This window comes from Morone saxatilis, unplaced genomic scaffold (assembly GCF_004916995.1).
Source record: "Morone saxatilis isolate NCDOM2014 unplaced genomic scaffold, NCSU_SB_2.0 Contig9, whole genome shotgun sequence".
Classification (NCBI taxonomy): Eukaryota; Metazoa; Chordata; class Actinopteri; family Moronidae; genus Morone; species Morone saxatilis.
Window position 1 is genome coordinate 14,430,099 of NW_023340268.1, and position 18,376 is coordinate 14,448,474.

General features: G+C 40.5%; 1 protein-coding gene across 1 annotated transcript; it reads left to right on the top strand.

Moving 5' to 3' along the window:
* The first annotated feature begins 1,082 nt into the window (after window positions 1-1,082).
* Window positions 1,083-15,868, top strand: satb1a (SATB homeobox 1a). The gene is made up of 11 exons (XM_035681533.1): window positions 1,083-1,742; window positions 2,011-2,240; window positions 2,449-2,625; window positions 2,714-2,840; window positions 4,258-4,381; window positions 5,566-5,677; window positions 6,063-6,598; window positions 8,810-9,007; window positions 10,213-10,368; window positions 12,447-12,650; window positions 13,783-15,868. The coding sequence occupies exons 2-11, from the start codon at window positions 2,024-2,026 to the stop codon at window positions 14,674-14,676; spliced, it is 2,745 nt and encodes a 914-aa protein (XP_035537426.1). The 5' UTR covers window positions 1,083-1,742; window positions 2,011-2,023; the 3' UTR covers window positions 14,677-15,868.
* Window positions 15,869-18,376: the final 2,508 nt, after the last annotated feature.

Genomic DNA, 18,376 nt, shown 5'->3' on the forward strand with positions numbered 1-18,376 from the left:
ATATATATATTGTTATATATATAGGCCTATACTAATGTATATATAAATAATAAATAAAGCCTATTATACTATAGTATAGTATAGTATAGTATAGTATAGTATAGTATAGTAAAAACCACTGCAACCTGTACTACTAAGGGCTGCTGTACTACTATACAATACTAAATTATACTACAATAAACCATACCATACACTGTAGTTTAATTATTGTTGTACACTATACTATTATAGTATAGTATAGCATAGTATCATATAGTATATATAACATACAAGTATTCATATAGCCTATAGTGTATACTATCGTATACCATAGTGTAGTGTAGTATAAGTATAGTACTGTATAACATACCCTATAAGTAAGGGCTGCTGTACTTATATATACTGTTTATATATTTAATATACTGTTCAATAATATACTATACTATTATATAGGCCTCATTGTATTAAACATACCTATGATATAGTTTAGTGAGTACTAAGTACTATAGGCTAATACAATATACTCTACTATATACTACACTATAGGCTATGCCAGTGGATCTCAACTTGGGGTACAGGGACCCCCTGGGATTGATGGGAAGTGTTTCAGTGTGGGGGTCCTTGACACCGAAAAGGTTAAGAACTACTGGCCTATATCATACAATACATTTCCGCAATTGTGATGCGATATAGAGCACTTTCTTGGCTGCATGGAGTAAACACCGAGATTATCCACATATAAAACATGAGCCACAGAAAATCTTGTGACAATAAAACATCAACGTTCAAAAGTTAATATCAGTCAGCCTCTTCCACCTCGTCCTGCTCCACTTTGTTACCATGGAGAGCTCCAGTACCCTAAAGACAATAATAAGTGCGTGCACAGCATGCGGCAGAAAATAATAAATAGATTTATGCGCAATTGTCACATTTAATACATTTACGGAGCGCGCTAGTGAATTCATTATTACACCATATGCTAATGCAGCTGGGTCCGCGTATTTATGAGACTGTGTGTGGGGGTGTGAGTCTCTCTCTCTCTCTCTCTCTCTCTCTCCGCGTGCGCATAGGGCTTTGAAGTGTAACCAACTGCTGTCCCGGAGTCAGTGCTGGAGCATAATATATGACAGGGAATGTACTCTAGGAGCTCCAAGCCCTGTATTGTTCTCTCCTGAGCCAGATCCCCAGTAGCAGCATGCCCCGGTGCTCTGGATGGGAGGTCGCTCTCAACTTGCGCTAAGGCCAGTTTATTATCACACCGGAAAGCGAAGCGCGGTCGGAGATCAAGGAGGGACAAGGGGCAAAACTACTTAGACTTAGATCATGTCGATGTTAAACGGACGATTCGTGTGAGTAAAAAGGACGCGTGCCGACAGCCAGGCGAGGTGGGTCTGTTACCCAACTGGAGATCAATGGAAGCGGGGATAACATATGGATACAGTCTATGTCTACAGGAACGGGCTGTTGATGTATGATGGCAGGTCGGGCATGCACGCTGTGCCGACTGAAACAGACTGCTTTCGCCCCGATCAAACTTCAGCGGAATCAGACGTGGGACGATTAGCGCGCATTTAGGAGCTGATAATGAACTGAATCACTGTCGCTTGCAGCGGCGCGCCTGGAGATGTCAGCAGGTTTATTATGGGAAACTGCGCTGTAGCATTCACTGGACTTTTACTGGATTTAAAGGGTTATCCAAATCGCTTCATTTGGGTGAAGGTCATCCCCTAATACGGATCCGGATATCCTTCTGTTCGGAGTGTGTACGTGTGTGTCAAACATAGCGCTTCCTCATTTTCTAGTTAGACACAAAACTGTAAATAACTGAAACAGCTTTCTTTCACAATCTCTAGACACAAGCATATGCTAAACACTATGCTTGTCATTGCAAAAGTTAGTTTAAATATGTAATATCTTTATGTAAAAAGGGTCAGCATAAACTCTGATGACCACAGATATACATAATATGAGTCGATTTCATTTGTTTACCTCCTACAGTCTTTCTTTAACGTGCCTGTGTCTCTGTATCAGTGTGAGACCACAGATGGACGCCCTGTGTAATGGAGCCAAGAAACCTGAGGGCAGTGATCTCGTTGTAGACCCCCGGCCCCCTCCTGCCAAGCTGGCTCGACTAGAACAAAACGGAGCGGGACCTTCAGCTCAGGAGAGGAGCAGGCAGGGGAGTCCTGTGGCCAAAAACCCCTGCCTGGTCCAGAAACCCACCACAGTAAAGCCACAGAGCAAGAGCTGGCACAGCAGAGGTACACGACTGTTATGGGGAAGGGTTCAGAGAACAGATGCAAAGGAGAAGCTCAGTGGGTTTTTAGTTACACAGGACTGGGAGTAAGATAACAGCCTTACAAATGATACTTTGGTGGAAGAATTCCCTTGTGTCATATTTATGTGGGCCCTATGCATTGCAATCTCCCATTTAATGCTGTATGACATAACTTGTGTCCATCACCTCAGGGAGCCTGCTGCCGGTGTTCTGCGTGGTGGAGCACAAGGAAAGCCCTCTAGAAAGAGAGAGGAGAGAAGAACATGCAGAGTTTGTGTTGGTCAAGAGAGATCTGCTGTTTAACCAGCTGATAGAGATGGCCCTGCTGACACTGGGCTACTCACACAGCTCTGCTGCACAGGCAAAAGGTACATAAAGACTTGCACACAGAGAAAAGGACACAAAAAATATATTTTTCTTACAGTTTTCTAACTCACTTTTGTGTGTATTTTTCAGGTCTGATCCAGGTGGGCCGGTGGAACCCGGTGCCTCTATCCTGTGTAACAGATGCTCCGGATGCCACAGTGGCTGATATGCTGCAGGATGTTCACCATGTTATCACCCTTAAAATACAGCTGCACAGGTAGGTAGTCTGCACTTACGGTCAGGCTCTATTCCTTGTCCTGTCTGTATGGAGTTCACAGACTCTGAATGTGAGTGTGATTGCCTGTTTTCCCTGTAATGGAGTCAAGACCGGTTGACTATTTCCCAGTCTTTCTCCCACTCCATGCTGGAAAAGACTCCAGTCACCCACCATCCCTAATTTGTATAAAGAAAACAAAATAACCAAAGGGCATGGACCAAATCAGAGCCATACAAAATGTATTTTGATGTCTCCAGCAGAGACTGCTAAAATTCTTTTTTTTAATTTTAATTCCATTAGATTAAGTTTAATGAGTGGCTTTATTTGCTCGTTTGCGATGAATATTAATGAGCATTTTAATAGTTGAGGACAGTTATTTCCTGTAACATTTTTAAACAATGAATGTCCCTTCCATTGTTTTGACAGTTGTTTTTGACCACTGTGCCACTTATTGGGTCTTAGGTCAGATCCGCCATGAGAGTTAGGACAGTGTAGCATATTTATTATACAAATATAGAGAAGCAGAAGAAGTACAGGGAAGTGAATATAGGTCTTTTCCACAGCAGACATTTTGACTTGTCATAGAAATACACAGGTGTTACTCATAACATTAACGATGGCTAACAATTAAAGCCACTAAATGGAATTCAGACATCATTAATTTTATTATTTACACCTGTGACTGTGCTTGTCCTGCTGTGCCATGACAAAATGTCTTCCTTCTATATAAAGAAGGACCTGGGGTCATCTATGTTTTCACAGTGCTTGCATGACTTTGTTTAATTCATTAGTTTATAAAGTGCTTTATTTTCCTCCCACAGTCCAGACTTTCATCCATACCTTTGAAAGAGTGTGTTTGTTAGACTGGAAACATACTTGTTATCTTGCTTGCCCATCACCCAGTGCATGCTATAAGAGGCTGTATCTTATTTTTAAAGGTTCACTTCACTGATTTTACAAATTAAGTTTTGTTTCCTCATCACGAAGTATGAGTATTAATATAAGCCTGAAGTATTAATATAAGAGGTATTAATATAAACCTATGTAAACAGTTGTATGAGGTGTCCTGATAGCAGAGTCCTTGCTGCAGTGGCCATGGGTTCGACTCTGACCCTTTGCTGCATGTCATGCTGCTCTCTCTCCCCCCACTTTCCTGTCATTCTTCAGTTGTCACTATTGATTTAAGGCACAAAAAATGAGAAAATAACCTTAATGATGTCATTAGGGTCTAATGAAAGACGCTATTACATTACATCCAACATTTTTTGGAGCTTAAATCATAGTGGGGACTAAAAGTCAGGTTTATTGATTGTGAGTTCCCCATGGAAGTGCAGTACTAAATCACCGGTCTTCCCCTTTAAAGTGTAATCTATCCTAATGCTGCAAGTCAAGTGTTTTTAATTTGCTCTTTGTCTAGCTGTCCAAAATTGGAGGATTTGCCAGCCGAGCAGTGGAGTCACTCCACAGTGAGAAACGCTCTGAAGGAGCTCCTCAAGGACATGAACCAGAGCACCCTAGCCAAGGAGTGCCCACTCTCCCAGGTACACACAAACACACACAGACACACACATACACAGAGCATCTGCAAAAGAAGAAGAGAAGAGGACAAGTTTGGCAAGTTCAAAGTGGCTGTAATGTCTTTGCCCTTCTATGTCCTGTGAGCGTGTGTGTGTATGTGTGCGTGTTTGTGCCCATTTTGACACGTGAAGCAGGATAAGCGAGAGGTCCAATAGTTCGACAGGAAGTCCAGATGCAGAGGTAGATAAGGTGTGGGGGCAGAGCGCGAAAGAGAAACGGATAAAAAGAGATGGCTATCTCTTAAAAAGCCCCACTGCCTGGGCTGCTGCTTATCTTGATTCTTTCCAATGCCAACCTGTCTGCCTGTCACTCTGTCTGTCTGTCAGCTTCACCCACCGTCTTACTCTCGCTTACTCTATCTGTCCATCTCTATCTCGCTATTTCGCTTTTTCTGCACTCTTGACTGATTCAGCAGAGCACATCCGAATCTGGTTTTAAGATCTTCTTCAATTCTGGTGTGTTTAATTAAGCAAATACAGACACAACTGTAGAAATAATTTTACATTAATGATGCAGTATTTGGGGGAAGGCCTCTTGATGAATATTCATAATTATCAACTTAGTCTATCTGTTATTTTGCCGGAGGGTGCGTAGGACATCTACAGTTTGATAAAGAGAAATTGCTCACTATCTCTGCAGATCTGATACAAGCCAATCCTCCCTCCCCCTTCTTTCCTTCCCCACCTCTCTCCCTCTCTCTCTCTCTCTCCTATCACTCCCTTTACCCCCTTTCTTGTTTGCGAGAAGCAGATTAAAATAAATATGAGAAGATGAAAGGTGTAATCAGATGTAAAGATTGCAGAAGAGGACGGTCTTCTGGGAAAAACTGTGTGTGTGTGTGTTTTTGCATGAGTGTGAGTGAGACAGACAGACAGAGGCATAGTCTCTGATGACCTCTGGTGTTTTGTTTGATTACACACACACATGCACGCACACATACATGTTTGCATACACATAGGCACACGCAGAGCTCACACACTGACACACTCATCTGTCTTTATTATCCTATTTACCTGGGGGTCTTTTTAATAACACAGATCTGAGTTCATTAATATCAGATGTGTGAACAGCTGAGACACCCAGGACGCCCATAGCAGGAGCTTGGAAAATGTAATGAATTTCTATTGTCTTTTCCCCTCTGTTTCAGAGTATGATATCATCTATTGTAAATAGCACTTACTATGCAAATGTCTCAGCTGCCAAGTGTCACGAGTTTGGTCGATGGTACAAGCACTTCAAGAAGACCAAATGCTTCAAGGGTGAGGGATTTCAATCAAGCTGGCAAACATTAAGTGTGCCTGATAAGTCTTACAGCACGTACTAAATCCATACTACATACTCATTTTATATTGTATGCTACTTACATCAGTCAAACTCCGACTTTGAAATGTCAATTAAATGTCGATTAAACTTTTCTTAAGATGTAGTACCTATTTCTAAGATGTTTCTGGAGGTGTCTGACTACAAGTCACAATTCACTTAAAAATAGTTTTTAGTATGCATGCTGGTTATAATTCATTTTGTCCAGTGTGAACACACCACATACTCAAAAAACCTGCTTGGAATTAGTATCTAGGAAGGATTTGGGACACACTGTCAGTATTTTGTGTGTTAATAATTGTACATCTGTCTTTCCTGCACCAGAGATTGACAGCTTTTCTGACCAGTCCACACATATCACCCTCAGCCAGCAGCCAATCACAAGTAGCCCAGCTGACCAGAGCTCCACACTTCTTTTTTCTCGTGGAGAAGTAGCCAATATATGTGGTCGTTCCCCGCTCGGCCTGCGCCCCCATGGGTTGGTAAGCCAACCTCTCAGCTCCCAAATGGTCAACCAGCAGCTGGTGATGGCCCAGTTTCTCAACCAGCAGTATGCTGTTAGCCGTATGCTGGCTGGCCAGGGTCTCTCATCGTCCCCACAGCAGTATCTCAACCATCCCCCCGTAGGGAGGGCTCCTGCCAAGGTCTTCTCTAAACCCCCTGATACCCAAGCCCCGCAGCAGGCACACTGTGGCCCAGGGGGAGGACCTGCGGCTGGGCCACAAAACCAGCCGTTGGTTGTGTCTTCTGTGGGGCCAACAGACGTGCCAAGTGACATCTACCACTGTGTGAGGGAGGAACTGAAGAGAGCAGGCATCTCCCAAGCCATCTTTGCCCGGGTGGCATTTAACCGGACCCAGGTATGGAACACATTAATCACAGTGACTGTGATCTGAATGGTGTTGAAAGAGGTTTGCTGGCAGTTATCTTTTGGAAGTGTTTTCTGGTGTTGCAGTTGTAGGTATGTGTGTTCTGTGAATATGTGTGTTTGATGGTTTGCACATTGGCATGGCCTTTGCCGCAGTGCCCCCTCCCCCCATGTATGTGTGTCTGTATGTGTGTGTGTGTTTGTGCCAGCTCTCTGCAGCACAAAGCTGGTGCCAGCACTGAAGCAGCTGCTGGGCCAACTAATCACAACCCCTTGGAGAAATGCTGTCTCCCTCTCTGCCTCTTTCTCTATCTTACTGTCCCTCCATCTTGCCACCTTTCACTCTGGCAGCCCTTTTATTCGTTTAATCTCTACCTCTGATTGTCAATCCATCTTTTTTTTTAATCTTTCCCCTTTTCCTTCTATTGGTCTCCCTCATTTCGCATCCATATCACCCTCTGCCATCGCCTCTAACACTAAAATGCCACGTTATCTGTGTCCATCATCTTACATTCACCACCACACCCACAGAAATGGGGCTCAGAAGACAGGCTAAGCCTATTGTTATTATTATTATTACCGTCATTATCATTTTCATCACAATAAGCAGAGCAAGTTATTATCCACCCCCATGTTTCCCCATTGCCAAGTCCAAGGTGCCTCAGTGCCAGCCATATAAGGTGGGCATGATGCCAAGATGCCATATAGACGAGAGGGGAGCATTTATCATTTGGCGATTCCTGTAAAGCCTCCATCTACTTGGAAGATGGGTTGCTTGGTGGATCCAAAGATGATCCATGATTTGAATAAGTAGCCTGTTTCCTCTCTCTCTATTTCCATGCCAGTGTGAAATCTGATTTCTTTTCAGGAAGGAAGCCTTACAATCTGCATGTGATGTTTGAAGGCTTTCCTGCATACACACATACACCCAGAATAATGCTAGCCACTATAGTGTGCTCAGCACTGACTGGGAACTGGCTCTGTATCACCTATAGCTGTGATACACTAAACCACAGGACAGCGACTTGAAGCCTCTTTGAATGAGATCCAGAGTTGGATATGGAGCTTTTGCAAAATTCCTTCAGGGATCTGAGAAACTTTACATAAAGATAATGGAAATCTATAATCTTTAATATGAGATCTATCATGTTATCCCCTGTATGTGTGATGTTTAAGGTGTCAACACACACTTTGAAAGGAGTCAGCATTTGAAAGATTGTCTGGGGTTTTGAAGACTGAACCGTTCAATATGCCTACATATTGATTGTAAGATACATTTAAATTCTATGGAAAGAAATCGGTATCATCAGTGCACTTAGCTTTTAATGTTTTCTTTCCTCTTTTTTCTTGAACATCATACAACTTGTCTGCTTCGAAAAAAAATTGTAGTTAAAAGCAATAGTCTATTTCTTGGCAGGGCTCAGTGGCTTCCACTCTAGCCATTTTCCCGTTTTCAGTCTATATGCTAAGCTAAGCTAAAACCTGCTGCCTGTTTATATTTAATGGAGTAATAAGAGTGGTATTGATAATTTTATCTGACTCTCATACATACATACAATTTATAAAAAAAGAACATAAGGCATCTATTGAAGTTTGGGCGTAGCAGAGCATTAGCCAGAACAATTAGCAAGGCTAGGTAGACCTTGTTGTTATAGCAAGGCTATATGAGTTTTTGTGTATGCTTTCTTACCATCTCCAAGTATTATTTATATATTGATATAACTGAGGAGTTATCTTGCATGCTAGCTAAGATTGGTTCATTTGATAATACTGGCATGAGTCGATATCGCGCGACATTACAAGTTGTGTGCAATATTCAGAAGTGGAGATTTTTATTCACACTGCCTCCCATCTGTTTTACCATTCATAGTTAATCATTTCCACAAATGATGTATGTCCCGCAGACGCATTCCTATCAAAAAATAATTAAAGTTTGGATGACAGGCGATTTATTTTGTTTTAATATTAACAGTTCTGGGCAACTCGTATATATGCAGACAAAGCAGCAAAAATAAAACAACCAAAGAGGGCAAATGGGCTGTGGCTTATGCAACCTTAGACTGACCTTGTGCGTGTCAATATTGCCAATATGTGTGAATTAATTTGACATTTCATGGATGTTTTATTGCGTATTGCTTGCTTCTACTAATCAATGAGTATCGATTTATGTGTGTGTGTGTGTGTGTGTGTGTGCCTTTACCAGGGACTGCTGTCAGAGATTCTGCGTAAGGAGGAGGACCCTATACACGCCTCCCAGTCTCTGCTGGTCAACCTCCGGGCCATGTACAGCTTCCTGCAGCTCCCCGAAGCGGAGAGGGAGCGCATCTACCAGGAGGAGAAAGACAGAAGCCTGACAGGATTCACCCCCAGCTGCAATAACACGCCACCAAGACCCACACAGGTCAGCCAGCAGACAAAGAGAGGAAGAAAGCTATAAAATAAAAAATCAGTGTCACAAAGCTGCCGTTAAATGTTTAACTATGTGTTTGATCATAAAGAGCACTGGAATATTAAAATGGGAGAACTGTTACTTAGCTGAATTTTTACTATAGTACTTAAACCACTGTTTATACTGTACCTAAGCAAAAGTAAAATTTAGCAGATTTTAGATCTTTGACATATATTGCATGAATAGAGAGAGAACACAAATCAAACTAGGTCAGTTTAAATATAAAGGACAAAATGAACAACAAGACATCGTACATCATATTAGGAAGTTGTTGTGAAGTTGTGAAGCTTACTGACCCCTGACCTTTCCTTTAACAGAACAGGCATCAGGGTAACATTCATGGTCAACCTCTACCAATGGATTGCCAAGACATTTGTTATAGACATTTAGGTATTTGTGATACATTTGGTAATGTTACCAAACTTACCTTAGCTGTTAATGCCATCATCAGGTCAAAATTGTAATTTTATGCAAATACCTGTTAAAGTAATGACATTATTGACGTCAGCCGCAGTATGTTGTGTTTATTGATTTAGTATGCTTATTGTTAGTAAGCTAACATGCTAAACTAAGATGGCAAACATGGTTAACATTATACCAGCTTAACATGTCATTAGCATGTCAACCTTCTCTTGTTCTTTTATGACAGCAAATCGAAAGATTGGCTGACACTACCAGCTTCATCTAGTCATGTCTTTAATGAGTCCTCCCTAATAGTTTATTTTTCATCAGTTCATCTCTGCTGTGTGTCTCCCCCCCCCATGGCCAGCTCCCTGTGCACTATGCTGCTGACTCCCTCTGTTGCCCTGGAGCTGGAGAGGTTACAGGTTGCTACATGTTTCCTCTAATATACATGAAGTTGCTTCTCCTGCCAGGGAGCAGCTTCATTACAAGGGAGTATTCACCACCAGACTACACCCCTCTTTGTATAGGTGCTCCTAGGGCTGCATAAAGGACATGATCCCTTACCAGGTTCCCATTTCTCAATACTTGAAAATGTGTTTGCCAGAGCACCTGATCAAGCCAGAATTGCTTTTGCTCTGTACTGTGTATTAATTTCACTTTGCTGCATATGGCCCATTACTTAGTTGCTTACTGTAGCTCACATTTAAACCCAGTTTTGTTGTCTGTCTGTCTTTCTGTCTATCTCTTTTTAGGCAAGACTGTCCCCAGTTACAAGTGACAGAGGGTTGAGGACAGACAGTTGTGTTCTCAATGTGAGCGCTTCGATCTACGAGGAGATTCAGCATGAGATGAAGAGAGCCAAGGTGTCTCAGGCTCTGTTTGCAAAGGTGGCTGCCTCCAAGAGTCAGGTACCTGCTTGCTCACCGGTGTGAATCTGATGAAGATGTCCAATCTTAAACACACACATATTGCTTCCAATCATTTGTAATGCTTAATTGCTCAAATTTAGCTTCTCTGATGAATCCATCTCCTCAGTTAAAGCAGGGGTGGCTAGTGTGTGCATGGAGGGAAGCCCAGATAATCAACCAGCAGCTGTACTCTGCAGAGGACTATCATCAGTGCATCAGACTGCTATTGTGTCCTAAATTATCACTTTAATAGTCACCATACAAAAACACACACATACGCTTATTTGTGCACATAGACATACTGTACAAGCACACGCATGTACACGCAATTCCTCAAACACACACGGGCAAACAAATGCACTAATACACACGTACACACACAGGCATGATTTGAGTGTTTATTGTTCTCATTTTTATGGCGGCCCCATAAGCTTGTTATTGCCTTTTGTTTTGAGGATAATTTCCCTTCATGGAATGGGGGGATTTTAGCTGTCTCATTTTCTCTTCCTCTCGTGCATGTCTCCAATTTTTTTCTTTTCTTTCTATCCTCTTTCTCTTTTCTTCTTTCTTTCTTTCTTTCTCCTTTCTCTCTACTCATCTACTCATCGTAAAGATGTTTGGAGGTCATTCAGCGGTCATGCCAGTACAGACAGGTGGTCCAAAACCCCTGAGGTTCTTTTTCTATCTCTTCGTTGGCCTCTCTTTTTACTTTACTTTCTCTATGTTCTCTTTACCTCTCTCTTTCTCTCTCTGTATTACCCCGCTTTGTTTGGCAGGCAAACACGCTGGATCTCTTCTGTTCTATCTGCACTGTGCATCTGGATGGCATTGTGTGCTAGACTTGGGCTACAGCAGGTGTATGTGTGTGTGTGTGTGTTTGTGTGTGTGTGTGTGAATTTGTGTGTGTGTGTGTGTGTGAATTTGTGTGTGCGCACCAGCGTTGCTTGCAAACGTAATCATGCTCCAGTTCATGGATCTGAAACTAGCTTCGCTTTGCCCGCCTCAATCTGCCACTCACAAGTTTCCTCCCTTGTGATGCAGAAAAAGATTCTAGCTAATGAGAAAATCTCTCCATCATCTTTTGGCTTTGCCATTACATGATCTTCAAACCTGATACTTTATTTCTTATCTTTGTATATTGAGAGCAAACAATAAATAGACTAGAAGTTTTACAACATGAACCCATTTTGGATGAATGTGAAAAGTAAATTATTGTGAATTTATATTTTATAGAGCTTTGTAGTCATTGCCACTTATATGTTATTAAATTCTAATTAGTACAAAATAAATAGGAGTGTGGGTGTATGCAGGGTGACATGAATCAAAACCCATTGTATAAATTTACATGGTGTTGCTATGGCAATTTTAATGTCCCAGCACTATGTTAGCCTTACAACAGAGGTTCACACTATAGCATATATCGAATTATTGGATTTTGCTAATATGCTGCTAAAATATGCTGAAGAAAGAGTAATTAACTGGCTTTGTCTTCGCATTGAAGTAGCAGCAAAACTGCATGCAGACACATGCATCCTTTTCTTAAGTAGACAGAAAGACCCAAAGATATTGATACTCTGAGATATATTAGGATGTTGATGTAGAAATATCTTCTAATTAATGAACTAATTAACAGAATGATTGACGTAATTAGCATTCCTAATGAATATGTTTTTATTATATCGTGGCAATTATGGCAGGACATTAGGCAGCTCAACAGCTTTTTGTTATAACTTTATAGTTAATCACACAAGAGATATTTTTCTCTTTACTTCCTCTTGCTCTGCCGAGTTGTCACCTCAGGTCAGATCTTCACCACAGGAGCTTGCAGGGTGTCAGGGTCATGTTTAAGGACACGCCAGAAGTATGAATGTGTGCTGACATTGTGACCTCTGAGTGAAAGAAAGGTCATTTAATGATCACAGAGCATCTTTGTGTGCTCACAGTAGGTTAGCTAGTCAGCCCCTTGCATGTTTCTTAGGCATACACACTTATATCTGCTTATAAATACATCATTAAATGTTTATATACTGCTTATAAATGCTAAACAGGGGGACTTAATGTGTTATCTCCTCCTGCAGGGCTGGCTATGTGAGCTGTTGCGTTGGAAGGAGGATCCCAGCCCAGAGAACCGGACCCTGTGGGAGAATCTGTGCATGATCCGCCGGTTCCTCAGCCTGTCCCAGACTGAACGAGATGCCATCTATGAACAGGAGAGCAGCAACACGACGGCACAGCAGCACTGCACTGACAGGCTTACATTGATCAGCAATGACAATACACTGGTGAGACCACAACAGCAAGATAAACACAATATCTTTACACACAGACTGCTGTTCCACACAGCAAGCTATAGAAACATTGTAAACAACACATTTTACTCGATAGGTCCTTAAAACTAGAGCTTGAGGAGACCTGGCTTTAATTTTTGAAAAACACTTAATATATTTAAGTGATATATTAAAAGGTTATAATAAATCTTACACATTTTTAATTAAAATAAAATACATTGGATTTAATGCCAATAGATCTCTAGAGTGTGCAATGGAAAAGCGCCACTGTAATGACAGCTAAATGCCAAAAATGTCAGAAGAAAAGATGATTACCACATTAAGCAATGATCCGTGAGGCTGATTAGTTATTTTTCTTTCACTTCCATAGCTTGTGCATGAGTTGATGGCTTGAATTTAGCACAGACTCACAGTTAACATGTCAAAAAATGGCTGTGTATCCCCCAGTTTGTAAAAGTACAGTAAACTATGTGGAATATATTGTGTTATTAGTAAGCCGAGAAGACTTCACATGTACTTTGATGGTTGAATTGCAGGCCACCTCACGTGTGAAACCTCAGCAGATCCAGTTCACACAACTGAGGTCAAATGAAGGACGAAGCTGCTGCTAATTTCTGCATTCAGATTATTTAGAGCTCCCATGAGAAACAATTGAGAAGTAAAAACATAACCAACAAATACAGAAAGCAAAGCGGGTTCAGAGTCTGTTGTTAAATGAGAGCCATTCTAATCTCATTGATTCAGTGTTTGTAATTTGGAGATGGAAAATTTGATGCCAGTTCTCTCTAGACGTCTAAAATGAATGTAATGAGCATATTTCATTAAGCAGTGAAGTAAATTATCATATAGCCAGTACTTAAATAGTATTTTTAAATAGAATCTGCAATAAAATATGCAAACAAAGAAGCGGAAATTGTTCCTTATTAGTAACACTTATCACTTCAAATCATACAAATATATTTCTGTCTGGCTGATTTCACATCATCTACCATTAAAATCCATTTAAAACCATTAAAAATCCACATTAACACAATGGAAACAAGTTGGCGTTAAAAATATAAAATCCAAAAGACTAAGTGCGTATTTTTACCATAATTGCTTCTAATTTCTCTTTTTCTCTTGTCAGTACCAACGCAACTCTCCGCTGCCACAGCAACACCATCTTCAACCCCATCAACCCCTGCAGCCTGAGGCAGGGCCTCACCTGTCTCCACGGCAACCATGTGCTGCATCACCGGCCGAATCTGAGGCTGGGGGTAACTGGGGGCACATGAGAGTACGTCTGCTGGGCAGGGGCATCAGTAATGGTGAGAGAGGGGACAGTAAAGACTGGGTTGAGGGGGGACGGGGAGAGAAGAGCAGTTTGGGAGGGGACTGGGGGTGTGGTGGTAGGGTGAGGGACAAGGATACAGAGAGCAAGGAGCAGGTGAGGGATGGAAATGTGGGTGAGGAAGGGATTGATGAGGTCATTGGAGACAGCAAAGACGGCAGGGTTAAGGAGAAGCTTGCTATCAACTGGCCCGGCGTGAGGGATGAGGACCGAGGTAGGGCTGGGGTTTCTTTAGAGGCAGATAACGAGGTCCAAGGTGGAGTTGGGGTCCAAAGCGAGGAGTTAAGAGTGTCCCATGAAGCACTGGGAATCCTGCAGAGCTTCATTCGGGATGTGGGCCTCAACCCAGACGAGGAAGCGGTCCACACCCTGTCGGCTCAGCTGGGCCTGCCCAAACACACCATCCGAAGATTCTTCAACAGCCAGGACCACAACCAGCATCAGCACAACAGCCAGAGCCCAAAACACAGCCGAGACAAGCAGCATGGCTGCACAGAGGCAAACCTCTCCCAGACAGACATAACTGTGGAGGAACAGGAGGAGGATGGTGATGGAAAGACTGAAACAGAAGAACATGAGGAGAAGCAAACAGGAAATGAAGCATGTAAGATAACTGTTTTGAAAGAATCTGATGCTGGCACTCAAACCATTCTCCTTATGAAGGAGGAGCATGAGCATGAGAACATCTAACCCAAATACATGGGTGTGTGTCCTTAAATGCTGTGAAAAGACTAAAAGCTGACTTACTGTACATGTTTATACCACATCTTATAAGGACGCTGGTGTTCAAAACCAGACACACCTACATCATACTTAGAAAGCTGTGCTGTGATTTGAGGATCCCTACTCTGAGAATAACAGTGGCTATATGTGAAGATAATGTTATAACACATTGTTTCTGTGTTAGTGTATATGTCTGGATGAATGGGACCCCAATACAAAGAGCCTCAGATTACATATCACTGATAAAAAAAAGTGTAATTGTAGTTGGTTGTTTTATCAAAAGTTCAAGAAATGTTCACGCCAGAAATGCCTTGTGGAAAGTGGCACTGCCAAACAGTTTTTTTTTTAAAGATCAATATCTCCATTGTTTTTGTTTTTACTGTGTTTTGCATCAATCTTTAATAAGTTTCTTCTGTTTTATCTTACGCTTTTCTTGTTCAAGTTTGTCTTTCACAATGTATTAAATATCAAGTTTCCTGATGCTGTTTTAAATAATATAATGAATATGCTGAATTAGTGAATAATACAAAGCATTTGGAATTAACCCTTTCATAAATGACAGGGTACTGTCTGCATTTTTTACTACAGTGCTTCATAAATCAATAGATAAAACAATGGATCAACCAATCTGATCAATATGAGATATATTTAAAGAGTCAATTTCTGTTCCTATTTCTCACCTTTATTGACCATGTTTTGTTGAGATCTAAATCAGAGTTTACATATAGTATTTGATGCATGAATCTATAAATCTCCCAAAATAGCTATGTTACGTTGAGTGTCATGTTTAGACATCTTGTGGTTGTCATATTGTACTGTTTTATCATTGTACATACTGTAGCAGAGACAGACACAACAATGATGAAGCATTATAACGTGAAAGTTCACTCAGACACTCATTTTACAGTATGTTTACATGGAGCCTGTATGGAGTGCACAATGTTTAATGTTTCTAAAGATGGCAGACTAGAAATATGACACTGAAGAGGTGCAGTGTGTATATTAAATGTTAACATTAAAAGATGGCACTTTCATTTGTAAAAGAAATGTAGGCTCATTTATAGTTGTACTGTATGTGCATTACTTCAATCTGTTGTGAGTCTCTGATCTTCTGTTTTTCTCATAACCAATCTGAGTGAGATTAATAAAAACCAGAAGCCTAGAAATATAACTTTCAACTCTATCTATCTAGAATTTCAGTTAATCTAACTTAAATGTTGATGCTTTTGTTTGGCGAATATTTTTACAGATCCCTTTCATTGTATACATTGATATTTAAATAGAAAATGGAGACAAACAGTGAAATATGATGTTTCTCACCAGGAAACTCAGATTTAAAACCTCATGTGATTAAGTCTATGGGAACACACAGAGGCTGACATAGCTGGGGGGGCATCATGCTATTTCTGCTTTCTGACAAATAAACATATAGTTGTTTTCTTCCTAAGTAGCATAATATCATTACATTTGCACTTTGAAAAGTATTTAGTTGGAATGTTTTAACAATATATAAAATTGGATTTGGGGACAATCTATGAGATATGAGCTAGAAAGACTCTTGGAAACAAGTAAAAAAGAGATGAAGCACATTTATCAGACTGCTATTTTAAGACAAGCAGAGGCCTGCTGTAAAAGACCCATTAAAGATTTAATCAATGGTTCTGATGTCCATTGTCTGTACCGCTGTTATAGAGTTAGTACTGATGATTTCTTCTTGTGACTATGTCGATGTTGGTGAATTGCTGTCATTGTTTCCAGCCATCAGACAATATTCTTCTGTGCTGTGTGTACCAGCCGATCGGTGTCTCTGCACAATCACATGCCCCTCAGTGCTGCCAGTGTTTTCTATCTTCTGTGTTTTTTCTATTCTTCTTTTATTTTTATCTGTCTCAGCTGCTATTTCTATTCTGTCTCCCTCTCCGCCCCCGACTCTCATCTGTGTCTTCCCGGGACTTTTTCGCGGTGCAACATTCAAGCCCCATTTGGTCAGAATAGCTTTATAGAGTAATTCAATAAAGCTATGCTCTTTTCTGTCATCTGTTTCCATGGCGATACCTTAGTCAGGGCCAACAAAAGGCCATGAAAGCCTCATCATCAGTAATATTAGCTATAATAATGATGATAATGGTGCTCTTGAAATGCCAAGCCTGTGATGATGATGATGGTAATGGCCATGATGGTCATTATGACTGCTTTGTGTTAACCCCCACCACACACAAACACCCACCCACACACACACACACACACGCATTAATGCTATTTAATGTCACCAATTGTATATTAACATGGACACCTGCCTTTTCTTATTATGACTGTCCTGCTATGTTGGTTTAGCTTGTTTTTCTGTCTTCTGTTTGGTCTGTGGGAAGCACTTTGGGATGAAGGTGTTTGATAAAAGCACTCTACAGATAAACTTGACTTGTCTGACCTCAGAAATTGCTGCAATTAAGTCTCCATAAAACTGTCTTAATTATCCCTCATGTTGTAGAGCCCCTTCAGTGTTCTTGCTTATTCAGGATGTGTTTTATTTCTCCTTGGTGGTGTGATCAACCACAAACTAGTACTCTACCAATACAGTACTTTTTTCTTTTGTTCTTTCATTCTTTCTTTTTATCTTTCTTTTTTCTTTCTTCACAATCTCACCACCCATATATCTTGCTTTCAGATGCAAACAATGACCCTAAAAAGCCAAAGATTGTGCACTGATAAAATTGTAATTGAATTTTAGCAATTTCCTGTGTGATTTGATCTCAGCATTTTAAAGTAGTTGGACATCTAATCATCTAAATAATCTCAAGAATTATTTTCCAAACCTGTCCGTCAGTCCCTGACATGTAACTAGAAAGGGACAGTGCAAAAGACGAGTGTATGGCTGTGGTAAGCACAGTGCATCATGCTCAAAGCCTACAACCTGGAAACTGATCTGAGTGCTGTTGGTGGTCTATGAGTCTCTTTCTACAAAGTCCAAGCGTGGAGCTATGAATAAGCCAAGCAATTATTAGAAGTATGCACAGCTTCAAATGCTGTATGTTAAATATAAATATTTGCCCAGAAGTAAGTTTCTAAAAAGTCACCCTGTTTAAAGGGTTTATAAATTGTAACTAATCACTTCAATAAAGGTTAATACGTTATTTACTGTGGCTTTATGCTTTATATATGGTTTGAATATGTTTTTATTTATTTATTAATATATAACTGCAGACTTGGGTTACTTTTAAAAAAAAACTTCATTATTGACTGATAAACATTTTAAGTCTCCTATTGGAGGAAGATATACCAGTTTCCACAACCTGGTAACCTAAAAGTTTCTCTAATTAATATATGACCTAAAAAGCATTAGTGCGTGATTTACACCATTTGCACCATAAACCAATTAATTTATTAACCCCTTTATAAAAATGGCCTACTTTGAATTTAAGTACAGTTTCATTTCACAAAAGCTGCCTTTTCTCCCAACACAAACATGTGCTGACTTGACTTCTAAACTCCTACCACATTTTTTACCATTGAAACTTCATTCAAACTCATTCATACTTTTCATAGGCCTACTTAATACTTAAAATATTCCACGGTTTCAAAGAAATTTTCTAGGGATGCATAATAATTATTGGGGCCAATAAATTATTGGCTGATAATGGCAAATTTATAATATTATTAATTATTCTGC